The sequence below is a fragment of the Camelus dromedarius genome, chromosome 4, assembly GCF_036321535.1.
Source record: "Camelus dromedarius isolate mCamDro1 chromosome 4, mCamDro1.pat, whole genome shotgun sequence".
Lineage (NCBI taxonomy): Eukaryota > Metazoa > Chordata > Mammalia > Artiodactyla > Camelidae > Camelus > Camelus dromedarius.
Genome location: NC_087439.1, coordinates 81,129,441 through 81,145,123, shown reverse-complemented (window position 1 = coordinate 81,145,123; position 15,683 = coordinate 81,129,441). Strand labels below are relative to the sequence as shown.

The following is a 15,683-nucleotide window of genomic DNA, read 5'->3' as shown; positions in this document are numbered from 1 at the left end:
CTGTTATGAACAACAGGAGCCCATCCTGCAGAGTCTAGGGAGGGATTGTGGCAGAGGAAGATGTCATAAACTTTGGGGACAGAGAAAGAAGACAGATGGTGTTGGTGTAAGCAGAGGAATGTTCTCTGAAAGCAATAGAGAGGCCAGCTCAGACGGAGCATGCAGCTCTGGGCAGAAAGTTGCTGGGCCCCGACACAGTGGGACTCAGGCCTGGAAACTTTGGAGGAAAGACAGAAATCAACAACTCAAAGGCAGACCCTGATTTGCCCTGTCCTAGTGATGGCTTAGTTGGTAGATTATTTGGGCCAAGACTGTCTCTATGTATGTGTGAGAGAATGTGAGTAAGAGACAGGGATAAATATTAACAGCTCACGTAAGTACAACTCAGCCTCCGCCTCATTGCTTCTGGGCTTATTTTATCCTCTTATTTTCCTTGGAGAACCATGTTCTTTTAGCCCCTGTTCAACAAGGAAAGTGCAGAGTTGCTGGAACCAGAGTGGCCTCCTCCCACTGACAATCATCTCAGGGAGCCGTCCGGTCCGCCTGCCTTGCCCAGTCCTGGCAACTCTGGTGTTTGGTAATTACCTGTCTCCCTGCCTTTCCCTCCTGATGAATCAGAAGCTAGTCTGAAGGCTCAGCCAGAGCAGCTAAGTCATGTTTGATCCTGACTGTAGCACGCCGCCTGGCAGAGTGAGCTGGGAACAAGAGATTACTGTTGCTGAATTAATCCTGTTTGCTGAATGTGAAGGAAAAGCACCTTCATGAGTTAGAAGTCATAGTTGCCTGCCCCGTGAGCATTCCAGCTCAGAAGTTTGCTCCTACCTCCCTGGAGAGGCCTCTTTTCATGGCCAAAGTGGCTATCCCCTTGATTAAATGGTCAGACAGTTGTTAACATGAAAGGGATTGGAACCTGGTAAAAGTTTGGTGATAATGAAGTTCAGTTCCCCTTGCTTCCTGACTTCCTCAATAGGCTGCTCAGAGCCAGAGTCCCTCCTGTCCAAAACCTGTCAGAGACAAGCCCTATGAACAGGGGCTCTGCCAGAGGGAGGCTCAGTCTGTTTTGAGTGCTGCTGTACCCCAAACTCTGAAACAGGAGGCACCCAATCCTGCTGAAGGAATGAGTCAAATCTTTGTTTTGTCCTGGTGACTTATGCCATTTCCCTATTCGACATGAGTGCCCTTTTGTCAAACCTGAATGATGAGTGTGTCTGTGTGTGTTCTGGGTGGTAGAGGGGAGAGAGTGAAGGGGAACTCAAAGTGGGGCTTGCTGGTTTTGAGCTCAGGAGAGCTCTCTGACTTCTGGCTACCCAACCCTCTGACTTGGTAGACTTTCTCAGCCCTTCTAGGTTCATCCTTGACACTTGAGTACTCTTGCACCCAGGGACGTGAGGAACACCAGGGGATCCCAGGCCACGTTTCCTTCCATAATACATACTCAGCGGCAGGAGGCTTGGGCTGGGGGAGAGGAAGGAAGAAATGCCAGCCTCCACCTTGATTTTAGTCCTTCTCTCTATGTACTCAGTAACTAACAAAGGGATTTATTTATCATAAAGGACTTCATTCAGGACCTCTGCTCATCCTTGCCCGACCTCTCTGTAGCACTTAAATGCTTTGTGTTGCAAGTAATGAAATACCCAACTAAAAGTAGTTTATACAAAAGAGACATTTAATGATATCATTTAAGAAGTTATAGGTAGGTGGGTCCATTGGTTCAAGTTTGCCTTTTTGGAACTACGTGGTAAAATATGCATAATACAAAATTTATCATTTTAACCATTTTAAAGTGTACAGTTTAGTGGCATTAAGTACATTCACATTATTGTGCAATTATTACCACTGTCCATCTCCAGAAACTTTTCATCATCCCGAACTGAATTCTGTATCCATTACACAATAACTCCCCATTTTCCCCCTTCACCCAGCCTCTGGTAAACACTATTTTACTTTCTGTCTCTATAAACGTGACTATTCTAGGTACTTCATATAAGTGGAATCATACAGTATTGTGCTTGGTTTATTTCACTTAGCATAATGTTTTCAAGGTTCATCCATGTTGTTGCACGTATCAGAATTTTATTCCTTTTAGAGACCGAGTATTATTCCATCGTAGGTATATATCTCACTTTGTTGATCCATTCATCTGCTGATGGACAATTGGGTTATTTCCACATTTTGGCTATTGTGAATAATGCTGCTATGAACATTAGTGTACAAATACCTGTGTGTCAAGTGGGACCTCACTGTAGTTTTGATTTACATTTTCCTAATTATTACTGATGACCTATTTCTTTATGTTCTTTGGAGGAATGTCTACTTTCTAATTCCTTTGCCTATTTTTGAATTAGGTTGTTTGCTTGTTTGTTTTTTGCTGTTGAGTTGTAGAAATTCATTATATATTCTGTATATTAACCCTTAATAAGATATATGATTTCAAATATTTTCTCCCATTCTGTGGTTTGCCTTTTCACTCTGTTGATAGTGTCCTTTAATGCACAAAAGTTCTTAACTTTGATGCAGTCCAATTAACCTACTGTTTCTTTTGGTGCCTACACTTTTGGTGTCATATCCAACAAATCATTGCCAAATCCAATGACATGAATCTTCCCACCTATGTTTTCTTCTAAGAGTTTTAGAATTTTAGCTTTAATTTTAAATCTTTGATCCATATTGAGTTAATTTTGTATGTGGTGTAAAGTAAGGGTCCAATTTCATTCTTGTGCATGTGTACATCTAATTTTACCAGCACGATTTGTTGACAGACTATTCTTTCCCCATTGAATAGTCTTGGCATTCTTGTTGAAAATCACTTGACATTTATGCTTAGTTTAACTTCTGAGCTCTTTATTCTTAGGCTCTTTTTATCCTTTGGCTCCATCAGCCTGAGTGTGGACATACTTTTTGCCTCATTGTCACAAAGTGGCTGCCTCAGCTCCACACATCATATCTTATAACCATATTCAAAAGCAAGAATCAAGGATATGTTTCTCTCTCTCTCTCTCTCTCTCTTTCTCTCTCTCTCTCTCTCTTTCTCTCTCTCTCTCTCTCAAATCAAGAATATTTCCCAGGGGTCTCCAGGCCCTAGCAGACTTCCTCTTAAGCAAAGGTGCACTGAAGCCAATTTTTACCTGCCTGTAAAAGCATACTATTACATTTTCTAGATTTTGTGAGCTGGTTGCTAAACACTGCCACCCCTGAAATCAGCCATGGTGGGAGCATTTACACACTGGAACATGGCAAATGCTACAAATCAGAAGTTTTTCTCCTAGAAGATTGGTTTACCAGAACACTATTGCCTTTAAGTCTCAGTAGTCAGAACCAGATGATATGGCCACTCCTGCCTGAAGAGAATCTTAGAAAGTGAGTGTCTGTCATTCTCAGCCTCTCTCAAGGGACTTTGCTAGAAGGCAAGGAAAGAGAAAGTTGGGGAAGCAACTAATGATGTTTGACATCACTGGTTCCCAATGGTGGAAACTTTTATAGTTACTTAAAAGAGTGTCTTCAAAGACTCTCTGCCAGAAGACAGAGGGCTGTGGGCTCAATGGTTGGATGGACCAAGCTCTAGCAGTTGACATGATGATTATGGTAAGAGGTGGGGCCAAGGCACACAATGGGGGCCTGGTAAGGATGTGGCCTCAGCAACTCCCTGTAACCAGAATGGCAGGCTGCCTTGACATGCAGACTGTGAACAGTCAGAGGATATGAGGCTTGGAATGGATGGTGAAGGGAAGGGAAGAGCCCTGTGTGGGGGTCTTAGAGGGTGGTAGAAGTGTTCCCTGAAGAAGAGCCAACAAAGGAAGGCCTGCCGTCCTTGACCGAGAACTCCTTGCTGATCAGGCCATGGATGGCCATGATCCTGAGGAGTCCGTGGCGAAACTTCTGGCCAATGAAGACATAGATGAGAGGATTGAGGCAGCTGTGGAGGAAGCCCAGGATCTCAGTGGCATCCAGGGCCCGGCCTATGTCATTGCGACGCTCACAGGTCTCCGAGATCACCCGCATCCTCATGAGGGTGTCTGCGATCAGGACCAGGTTGTAGGGCAGCCAGCAGAGCAGGAAGACGAGCACCACAGCAAAGATGACCCGCATGGCCCGGTGCTTCTGCCCCATGTGGGCCGCAAACAGCGTGCGCAGGGTGAATCCGTAGCAGAACAGCATGACCAGCAGGGGCACGAGGAAGCCAAAGGTCTGGGGAAGAGCCCGCATCACCACCCGCCATTTTGTTGTATTGGCACCCATGTCTTCGTAGCAGACTGGGCTTGAATAGGGTGGGTAGATGGTCCTGCGGAAGAGGAAGATGGGCAGGGCCAGGATCAAGGACAGGGTCCAGATGCCTAAGCATATGAACTTGACCCAGTGCCGCTTTTGAGTCAGCGTGCGTGTGGCATGGACAATGGCCAGGTAGCGGTCCATACTGATGCAGGCCAGCAGTAGAATACCACTGTAGAAGTTGACTTCCTTCAGGAGTGAGACCACCTTGCACAGGGGTGTGCCAAAGATCCAGCCCTTTGCCTTGGAGGCGGCCCAGATAGGCAAGGTCAGGGCAAAGAGCAGGTCAGCCATGGCCAGGTTCAGCAGGTAGACATCGGTGACAGAGCGGCCCACCCGGCTGTATAAGATGACCAGCATCACCAGGGAGTTTCCCAGCAGGCTAAGCAGGAAGACCAGGGCATAGATGAGGACAATGCCATACTTGTTGACATCCAGAGATTCTGGCCGGCATGGGGCAGAGTCTGGTAGGATAGAGGGCAGGTCAGTGTTGTAACTGTAATTACCAAAATCTTCACTGTAATTCTCCCAGTTAATGTCGTCCATATTTGAGGTAAAGTTAAATTTCTGGCCTAGAGAAGAGAGATGAGTGTTACTGCACAATAAAATCATCCCAGATTTTAGCCCGTCTGCTCACAAACCTCAGACAGCATTCTTCTTGTTAGCTTGGAAGTAACTTTCACTTCATGGAATGGCCAGGGCTCTAAGGTTTTGGAGACACATTTAATAATAAATGATACATTTCACAAAAAGTGTCTAGTTCCCTTCAAAGTCAGAGAGAGGATAACACTTTCCATGACATTGCTATCACCCAAACCACTGTTTCAACTTTGCTTTGGTTAATCCCTACAGAACATGTGATCTTGGACCCCCTTGGTGGTGGGCACCTCTGACTGTTGAGGCTGATTTTGATGTCAGAAACATGAAGTGCCATTCAGTGCTTAATCTGGGGGATTAAGCAGGCAATACAATTGGGTTAGACCCCCTAGAAAAAGATCAAAGCTTGCCTATAAAGCTGAGAGATGAATTCTTTTGTCCAACTTTCTGAAAGTTAGTTAAAAAGAGGTGTTCTGGAAAAACAGTCTGAGTGATAAGAGCATAGAGTTTCCAGATGCTTGAGGTAGAATAAAGTTGACTCCGTTGGCACAGCCCAGAATTCTTTTGGGATGCAGGAGAGCTGCTCTGGGAGCACTGGTGCCGTTTGAAAAAATATGTTAAAAATCATAAGGCAGCTGACTGATTCTCCACATGGGTGGAAATGTAACAGATTATCTTGGGAGCTCTGGGTGGGCACATTCTGCCATGCAGGGGTGAGCAGAGAAAGGCAGTATGTCCCCAGCATAAGGAGGAGGGGCAGCAGGAAGCAGAGGAGGCCGATGGAGACACGCTATCCTTGTTTTGGTGGCTTTCCAGGCCTGGTGTGACCCTCCCTGTTCTGCCAGTGAGCACCTTCTCCCAACTCTGACTCTCCAGCATGCCAAGACTATCCCAGCTAAACCTACCTCTGTGGGCTTTGCCCTTATTACAGGGGTAGCAGAGAGCCTGCTTCTGGGGGAAGCTACAGCCCCTCTGAAATATTATCCCAGTTTTCAAAGAGGAAGTGAACTAAAGGAACCAGATCTTGAATTATCTTCCTTTTGAAACATGAAATCTATCACCACAGAGCCATTTCTTTATAACAAGGCATGGTCGTCCTGTGACCCGATGCAAGCCTGTAGCCCACCTGAACGTGGAACCTACTGTTAAAGAGAAGACCATCAAGTAAAAAGGCTCAGGAATTACTTCACATTCACTACCACGATCATAATAAAAGAAAAAGGACAATACGGTGGTGATGAAGATGTGGAGAAGTTGGGCCCCTCACATATTGCTGGTGAGAATGTAAAATGGCACAGCTGCTTTGGTAAACAGTTTGGCAGTTGTTAAGAAAGTTAAACACAGCGTTATCATATGACCCAGCAATTCCACTCCTAGTATACCCAAGAGAATTGAAAAGGTATATCCACACAAAAACTTGGACATGAATCTCCTTAGCAGCATAACCACCAGAAAGTGGAAATAATCCAAATATCCATCAGCTGATAAAAAGATAACAAACTGTGGTATACACATACAAGGGAATATTATTCAACCACAAAAAGGAATGAAGTACTGATACACGTTACAGCATGGATGAAACTTGAAAACATTATTCTGAGTGAAAAGAGCCAGACACAAAAGGCTTCATGTTGTGTGATTCCATGTATGTGAAATGTCCAGAATAGGCAAATTGGCAGAGACGAAAAGTAGTTTAGTGATTGCCAAGGGCTGGGGGTAGGGGGAATGTTAGTGAATACAGGGTTTCTTTTTGGGGTGATGAAAGTGTTCTGGAGTTAGATAGTGGCAATGATTATATAACTGCGTGAATACAGATCTTTCTCAACTTACAATAGGGTGATGTCCCAATAAACCTACTATAAGTTTAAAAATTCATAAGTCAAAAATGTATACTAACCCACGGAACGTCATAGCATACCTTAGCCTACCTTACATGTGCTCAGAACACTTGCATGGGACTACAGTTGTGCAAAATCATCTAACACAAAGCCTGTTTTACAATAAAGTGTGGAATAGCTCAGCAACTTACTGAATACTGTATGGAAAGTGAAAAATAGAATGGTTGCTTGTCTCAGTCCAGAATGGTTGTAAGTGTATTGGTTGTTTACCCTCATTATCAGGTGACCAGCATCATGAGAGAGTAGCTTCTTATATGTTGCTAGCCCGGAAAAAGATCAAAATTCAAAGTACAGTTTCTAGTTAATGTGTATGGCTTTTGCACCATCGTAAAGTTGAAAAATTGTAAGTTGAACCATTATCAGTTGGGGACTGTCTGTGTACAAAAGTACAAAACCCCACTGATTCGTACACTGTAAATGGGTGACTTTAATAGTATGTGAAGTGTGTCTCAATTTTAAAAATTAATCAAAGGTGTCTAAGCTTGCAAAGGAAATGCAAATATTAAAATAATATCATCACCATCAATGACAACAACACAAGTGCTAGGAAGCTTTTCTCAGAAGAAGAAGCTGTGGTACTGTCAGTCATACATAGCAAAGCAGAAACCTGAATGAGATCAGGAGGAACTAGGAAAATATGCTCTTTTCCTCTAGAGGGATAGAATTCGCAGGAAGCCTTTGCCTTCCTGAGAAGGCGTTACTTTTCCCCCGAAGTGATGGGGGCCAGATAAATTGCCTTCTCAGCACTCAGAAACCACAGATAGAGTAGATGAGATAGGTCGGTCCAGGAAGCTGAGAGATGTGGTGATGAGGGTGGGTTCCTGCCTGGCCAAGAGGCAGGGATGGTAGTGAGAGAGGGGAATAGTACAGCTGGCTCAGCCAGTGTTGCTGGCAAAACCTGAAAGGAATCACTGGCTCTGCAGTCACAAAGTCAAGAACAAGTTTGCTCAGAGGTCCAGGGTAATACCTACTGAAGTCGCAAGATGGGTCACTTCCAGGAGCAGATGATCAGAGATGCTCTAAGGAAGCACAAGATCTAAGAGAAGACCCACCTTTGAGAGTGGATGCAGAGCTCAGCGGGTGTCGGGAGCTCATTCCCTCAGAGAGGAGAACCTCACATTTATGAGCATCGGCTGTGAGAAGGCAGAGCTGGGGCAGTCACAGAAACTGCCTATCAGAAGGAGCAGCAAAGGCCAAGTGTGATTCACAGAGAGTCTTCATTCTGGATGATCCCGTGCTCAGCTGTACTGGAGGCGGGCTGGAGGCGAATGGGCAATCTCCCACTCCCAGGCATGAAGGGTCCAGAAGGAGACCATGCAAGTCAGGACAGACAGTAGAGAACACAGAAAAGGGAACAAGGCCAGGACAAAGACCTCCAGCCACTGGGAGGTGGGGATAGGGAAGGTTGTTTTAGTGTTGTTTGCTTTTTAATTCACCAGTCTCTGAGGCGCCTCGTTAGCGCAGTAGGTAGCACGCCAGTCTCATAATTCACCAATCTCTGGAGAGGCTGTCTTGACAGGTAAAGGGAGAAACTCAGGGCAGGCAGATACACATCTGGGGTCTGGTCTGTGCTTCACCAGTACATGATCGTTCGGTAGTTACAAATAGGTGTGATTGACCCTGTTTACTGGTGAGAAGACAAGCCATAACATGGTTCAGAAACCAGCCTGTAGTCACAGAGCCTCCAACAGGTGTGAATGGCTTGACATGCTGTTTTCAGTCTACAGATCTGCTTCTTAAAAACAACCATAGCTCTTATATTAAACATACTTGTAAGCTAAGTTCTTGAGATACCACAAAGTCATCCTGGATATAGTCCTCTCCCACTGTTTGAAGTTTTGTGCATTGCTTCCTTTGCTATTCCTTAGGCCCAGAATGAGAGAAACAGCCTTCACAGGGTAATAAACCAAATGCCCTTGACCTGACTGGTCCCTGCTGACCATCCAGCCACGTTCTCAGTAACCAAGCGGGAGATTCCCTCATTGAGTGAAACCACCAGCCCCTTAATGGCTCATGGTAGTTCAGAAACTCTATAGAAAGGATGAGTCTAATTTATTTCATGAAAATGCTAAATTTACAAGAACCCAAACCTTCAAGGCAATCTTTAACAACAGCGACAAGCAACAACAACAAATTCAAGGTTGTTTTAATACATTATTCTTTCTCCATAAATATCTAGCATCTATAAGTAATCTAGTAATCTTTCTCTATAAATATAATCCACACATAAATGCATTTAATAGGGGGGAGAAGGGCTCAGCAGCCCCGGGCTCTTCCTCAGATCCAGTCCTAGCCAAGCAGGGAGAGCTGGCTGAGTGGGCAAGAGAAGGGGGTGGGTAGTGAGCTGCCCTAGGTGGTTGTTGGAGAGAGATGTAGGGAAGAGGGGCAGAGGCTCTCCCCTTGAGGGTAGGGGGGCCTAAAGAGATAAGAGGGAGATTAAAGGATATGGGGATAGATGCCTGAGACCAATGGAGGCTGGATGTCAAGGGGGACAGAGAACAGAGAACTTCTGGATGGTGGGAGGTGTGGGTGTTGCAAGACTTACCAGGATTCTGGGCTTGTCACCTGAGGGACACCTCCAGGAGGAAAGATGTGCCTGACTGAAAGGGCGGCGGTGATGAGATGGCAGTGGTGAGAAGCCGGCGGAGGAAGTGAGTGGTGGATTAGGTTGCTCAATTATGGGGTGGAGCCCCTGAGGGTGCGAGATGCTTTTGATAGCTTGAATAATTAATTTCCAGGTCAGCCTTTTGATAACTAGGAGTCATTTTATGAACTGGCAGAGCTCATATTGGGAAGGGACCTGTGGGGTTTTCTAGCCCATCTCTCCATTTCACAGAGGAGGAAACTGAGGCTCACCCAAAGGAAGTGGTCCAGGATTTTTCTCATCTTTGCGCTGATCTCAGCAGCCCCTACTCTTTCAGTTGCCCTGCCTGACTCTCCCCACACTCCAGCTGCCTCGGGCTTCCAGTGCCCCAGACACCACTACCCAGGAGCACCACTGCTCTTGAACATCTTTCCCATCTCAAAGGGGAACAGCTCATTAAGGCAACTGAGGTGGAACTTAAACTTCTGGTGAGTCTGGTGGCTTTCGTTCTTAGACTTAATGCCTCTTGTCTCCACCCCAGCCAGCCCAGGCATCCTTAAAGCCTCCCAGATTCCTTCTCCAAGCCACCCACCTTTGAGAACCCCTACCCGCAAATGGGGGCCCCATTCCACCTCGCGTTGTCTTTCACCTCACTCCACAACTGTCTGCTCTCACCAGGCACCTCTCTTAGGGCATTGCTAGCTTTCTCTTCGCTTGTCCACTTGGAATTGGGTCTGCAGTAGCTGCCACCTTTGGGGCCAAGACCATCTAATTTGGAAAGCAAGCCATTTGGTAAAGTTAAAATCCCACCCAAGTTCAAACACATTTTTGAAAACTGTTGAGTGACAGCAAGACTATATTTTGGCACATTTGCTGTTGATTACACCTGAAAGGATAAATACAGGCAGAGCAGTGGACACTAATTCACCACCCCCTCCCAGGCCCCCACCCGGGAAATCGATGCCTCAACCCCCTCCACTACTCCTGGCCCTGGCCTCTTGCTTCAAGCGTCCCAGGACTCACGGAGTGCTCAAAGCCTGTGACAATCTCATCTAAGCTACCCCTAGGAAGGAACTTTTCAGTCCCACTATTTAGCAAATATTCTTTGTCACCTTTCTCTTTCCTATGCTGGAGAAGAACGCAGTGATTTCTGACCAGGTGATGCTAAACCCAGACAGAGGCCTAGGACACATGGAGAGAGACCATGAGAACAACAATTAAGAACTCTGTTAGCTGAGCAACTCTGGGCAAGCAGCTTTTCCTCTCTGAGTCTCAGTTTACTCACCTGTAAAATGAGGCCAATGACAGAATCTAACTTGTTGGGTTATGCTGAGGATGAAATGAGGGTAAAGCATAGTGTGAGCATTTATTGCATTTATTGTTGTGGTTATTATTATTGAAATAGTTTATCAGCAAATAGCATGGTGTCTCTCCCATGACATCCCCAAGCAAGAGAAAGCAGTGAGTCTGCTTTCTGAGCTGAAGTCCATGTGTATCTTAATTTGCTTTGACCTGAATAACAACAGTCATGCTAGCTGTAATGTTGAGTATCAGCTTAGGGTCTAGCTTCTGGGGAGAGTGCTTTTCAGAATCTGTATAATTTAATCTTCACAACAGCCCCATGAAGTGTGCACTTTCTGAATGAGGAAACTAAGACTCTGGAGTTAGGCAACTTACCTAGAGTGACTCAGATGAACTGAGTTTTAAGCAGTTTTTAAGACTTTTTTTTTTTAACCTGACCTCAAATCTAGTGTTCTGTCCACTGTAACAAGGAGCTAGATCCCAGCCTCAGTTTTCTGAACTCTCTGTCCTAGACAACTGAATACGAAAGGTACAGAAAGGACAGCCCAGATTTGACATGTCCCAACCAGTCTACTTCCTGATTGTCATTAGATTGATTTAATTTCCTCTGAGCCCACTGCATGCCTATGGATGGTGGATTGAATGTTAAAACCAGCATCCAATCGTGGTTCTGCTGTTAATGGTCAGGGTGAGCTTGGACAAGTCATTTTTCTCTGGGTCTCAGTATGGTCCATTGGAAAATGAGGAGATTAGCCACATGCTGCTACTTAAACTTAATTAAAATAAAATAAAAATTTTAGTTCCTCAGCAGGGGGAGGGTATAGCTTAAGTGGCAGAGCGCATGTTTAGCATACATGAGGTCTTGGGTTCAATCCCCAGTACTTCCTCTAGGAATAAATAAGTAAATCTAATTACCCACCTCCCACCTCCCCAAAATTTTTTAGTTTCTCATTTCAAGTGCTCAATAGCCGCATGTGACTAGTGGGTACCATACTGGACCGGGGATCTACAGAACATTTCCATTGTTATAGAAAGTTTGTTTGTACCGTGCTGTCTTAGTGAAGACTTAGTTATTTTAGCTTTAAGTTTCTGCAATTCATCACTTCAGTTCTCAAGGGACTCAGAGGAGACTGAGATTTCCAAGTTCTTTCCATCAGAAATATGTCCCCAGCAGCCCAAAGTCTGAACAGCCCACCTACCTGCTGTTGTTGCTACAGCTGCTGTGTTACTGGAGTGGCCACGGATGCCTCCACTGTGACTCAGGGCTTGGTAGCTGTCAGGGCTGTTGGACAGGAAAAAGTGAAGCAGACTTTACATGGAAACTTCTGACCGGGGCCACAGGGGGAAATCCAGGAGGCCCACAGTGGGAGGTGTTCCCACAGAGGAGCAATGAAGTCTTTTCTAGGACTCTGACTGCAGCCCGAGGCTCTGCCTGGCGATTCTGTAATGAGTGCTGGGAATTTTCACACCTTCTTGTCTAATGGCTTCTGGAAGAGCCTGCCAGTCTGAAAGTGGAAGTTGACTTCCTCCGCCTCTGTTCTGAATCCTCCTTACAAGGAAAATGCAGGCAATCACAGCCCCCAGCTGGCAGATGTGCCTAAATTTACGTACACACTTTCTTCCTTCCTTCTAGGGGCAGCATGAGAAGTCACCCTCATCTTTCTAGTGAATTCCTGCACCTGGCTGTGGGACTGACTGCCTCTCACATCTTTGAGGATCTTGCCTTCTGGGCCCTCTGCCCCTCAATCACCTCTTTCCCTGAACTTGCTTGGGTCTTTCCCTCCCTCTGTTCTAGGACCCCTTTAGCTACCATCACCCCCAGGTCCTCCATTTCACAGGCAAACTTCTTGAAATAGCAGCAAGCAGTTGCTGCTTCCACTTTGCCAACTTCTTGTTCACTGCTCAACCCACTGCAACCAGCTTCCTTCTCACTGTTCTGCGGAAACAGCTTTTGCCAAGGTTACCAATGACCTAGGGTTACTAAATCCAGTAAACCTTTTTCTTAAAACTGTTTAATATTATAAAAATAAAGCATGCATATTGTAAAGAATACAGGTGATACAAAAGCATATAAAGTAAAATTGGAGTCCCTTCCATCCCTCTGTTCACCCATATCTTGTGAACATCTTTCCAGACTTTTGCCCATGCATGTACTAACATATTTTCCTTCCTTCTTTCCTTAATAAAATAATATTTAACTAGTTATATTGTTCTGCACCTTAAAAATGTATCATGTATCTATTTCACATCAGTTCGTATAGATCCATCTTGCTTTTTTCAATGATGACATAATGGTCCATGGTATGGACTTCACATGATTTATTTGATAATTACCTTATAGATGAATATTTAGGTTCTTGCTATGAGCATCTTTGAATGTAGGTCTTTGGGAACTTGTATGAGTGTTTCAGTAGCTTAAGTATAATTTTGCTGGGTCATATTTACGTACATTTAAATTTTGATTATAACTACTACATTGTCCTTTAAAAAGACTTTTCCAGTTACTCTCCTGTTATCTGTATAAAAGGACCTCTTATCTTATCTACTCATACTATCTTGTATTTGTCAATTCTGTTAAAATATCTTGGCTCAGCCTGCTGTGTGCCTTTTACTTTATTTATGGTGAAATTGTTACCATCCATGTTTTATTTGATCTCTACACCATTTAACCCCACTGACCCTATTCTCTTCTTATTGCTCCTGAAGTTCTCTTGGTCTTGCCTGTCACTTTATTTCTTAATTCATTCCTCAAATATGGATGCTCCTTGGAGCCTGCCTTGGTCCTCTTGTCTACCTGCTCTCCCTAGACCCGCCCACCTGCCTCCTTGGCTTCATCTCTCACCCAATATGTGCTAGCGTCTCCCACACCTGTAGTTCTCAGCCTCTTTTCTAAGCTCAAATTCCTACATGTAATTCCTTCCTGAAGTATCCCCTGAGGTCCTACAGATGCTGCAGGATGCTGAGTTTGCAGAAAACCAAACTCATAGGATTCCCTGAAACGTGTGTTTCTCCTCCTTAACCTGGAAACGGGCACACCCTCTACCCTACCCTCGTTCTTCCTCTCCATGGAGGCCATCTCCGTAACATCCTTTGTGATTATCTCCTCTTCCTCATCTGGTGGCGCCAGGCCCCATTTTATTCTCTCTTGCTCAAACTCCTGCATTTGTTGTGTGATGGCTATAGATTCCAGAGCTGGACTGAGTTAGGATCTCAGCAATGTCACCTTGGACAAGTTATTTCATCTCACGGGTCTCAGTTTCACCATCTATAAAATGGGGATAATGAGAGCACCTACCACAGAGGGTTGTCCCGTGGATTAAAGGAGTCTGTATTTGTAAAGCAGTTAGAATGGTGCAAGCACTGTGGGTTGCTGCTGCTGCTGCTACTACCACTACTATTTTCCTAAATGCTTTCTGCCTCAAGCCTTTCCCTCCTCAATCCATCCCCCACCCCCTACCAGGACGATCTTCTTAAAATGTGAATTTGATCACCCTCTTCCTCTCTTACAACCCTTCAAGAACCCCTGTTGCCCTCAGGCAGAGTCAAATTCCTGATCTGGCCAACTTGTGTCCCCGCATGTGACCCCACATCTCCAGCCTTATTTCAGGCCATGCCCCCTTGAATCCTCAACACGACTGCCCTGCAGTTCCCCTGCAGAGCTGTTCTGGTTCCGTTGGGCTTTGTCATGCATTTCCCTTTTTCTCATCCCCAGCCTCCTGGTCTGGCCAACTGTCTCCTTTCCAGTTTAGCTCAGTTGTCACCTCCATGCACCACTGTCCCCTCTGTGCTCCTCAGCATCCACAGACTTACCTGTGTGATGGCTTCAATTTCAGGGACCTGTAATCATCAGCTTGGCTGCCTCCTCCTTCCTACAGTGAGGTTCTTGAAAGCAGAAATTTTTATAATTTATATGAAATCTGTCTCCCCAAACCAGTCACAGTGTTTGATATGTCCTAGGTGCTTAGTATCCTTTGTTGAGCACTGAATGGATTGACAAAGTGGGGAAACTGATGTACATTGCCCTGCCATCTCACTGCTGCCTTTGATAAGGAGAAGTTCTCACTAGCTCTCCAGGGCAGGAACTGCTGTTGCAAAACTCTTGCTCCATGCGACGGTAATGGGCTGCAACTCTTGGTGGCCCTGACCCCAGGAGGCAGTCCACAGGCTCTGGTCAGAGTCACAGGGTTACCCAATTGCTGTGGAGTCTCTGGCAGTCTGTGTGAGGCAGAGGGGACAGGAATAGCACACATGCCTGTTTGGAACCACAAAGTCTGCCCTGGAGCACAGGTAGGATAGCTAATCGCCTTGTCATAGAGTGGGGCCTGTATATCTTCTGAAACAGCATTCTCGGAAGCAGCACAACTGGGTTCCCAATGAATAACACCTAAGACTTCTTGGGCAATCAGGGGATATGATCTGTACCACAGAACTACACGAGTCCTTAACAACCGTCTTAAATATTAAAGTCTAGCTGAGTAAGCACTGCACAGAGAGTCACCTAGACTCAGCCCCTTCCTCTAGGCACTCACAAATTGGGACCCTGCAAGTCACCATAGTGGTTGGCAGGGAAGGACAGAGAGGCTCAAGCCCCATGTCTGTGCCTCCTCTCCTGTCCACCAAACCAGACATATGCCCTGGGGAGTAACTGGGACTCTCACATTCTGTTGGTGTGAAGGTACAATGTACAATCTCTTTGGGAAATAACCCAGCAGTTTCTTAAAAGTTAAACATACACCTATCATATGACCTGGTCTTTCATTCCTAGGTATTTACCCAACAGAAATAAAAGCATATTTCTCTGCAAAGATTTGTACAGAGGTGATGATGGGAAACATTTGTAATAGCCTCAAATTGTAAACAACCCAAATGTCAGCAATAGGTGAATGTATAAACAAATTGTGGTATATCCACACAGTGGAATACTACTCAGCAGTGAAAAAGAACAATGGATCTATGCCACAACATGGGTGAATCTCAAAATAATTATGCTGAATGAAAGAAGGCAGATAGTAAAGAATGTATACTGTATGATTCCA

At 45.2% G+C, this 15,683-nt stretch overlaps 1 protein-coding gene across 6 annotated transcripts; it reads right to left on the bottom strand.

Annotated features, from left to right (window-relative positions):
- Positions 1-1,645: 1,645 nt before the first annotated feature.
- CXCR2 (C-X-C motif chemokine receptor 2) lies at positions 1,646-15,013 on the bottom strand. 6 transcript variants are annotated; one of them, XM_031452148.2, is made up of 3 exons: positions 14,458-14,600; positions 11,847-11,929; positions 1,646-4,838 (listed from the first exon to the last, which is right to left on the bottom strand). In XM_031452148.2, the coding sequence occupies exon 3, from the start codon at positions 4,810-4,812 to the stop codon at positions 3,751-3,753; it is 1,062 nt and encodes a 353-aa protein (XP_031308008.1). In that variant the 5' UTR covers positions 4,813-4,838; positions 11,847-11,929; positions 14,458-14,600; the 3' UTR covers positions 1,646-3,750. The 6 variants fall into 6 exon arrangements, 3 of the variants coding, with proteins under 3 accessions (XP_031308008.1, XP_031308009.1, XP_064341236.1); XR_010380689.1 differs by lacking the exon at positions 1,646-4,838 and adding an exon at positions 10,320-10,674 and having other exon boundaries at positions 14,458-15,013; XM_031452149.2 differs by lacking the exons at positions 11,847-11,929; positions 14,458-14,600 and adding an exon at positions 9,307-9,441.
- Between the last annotated feature and the right edge of the window lie 670 nt (positions 15,014-15,683).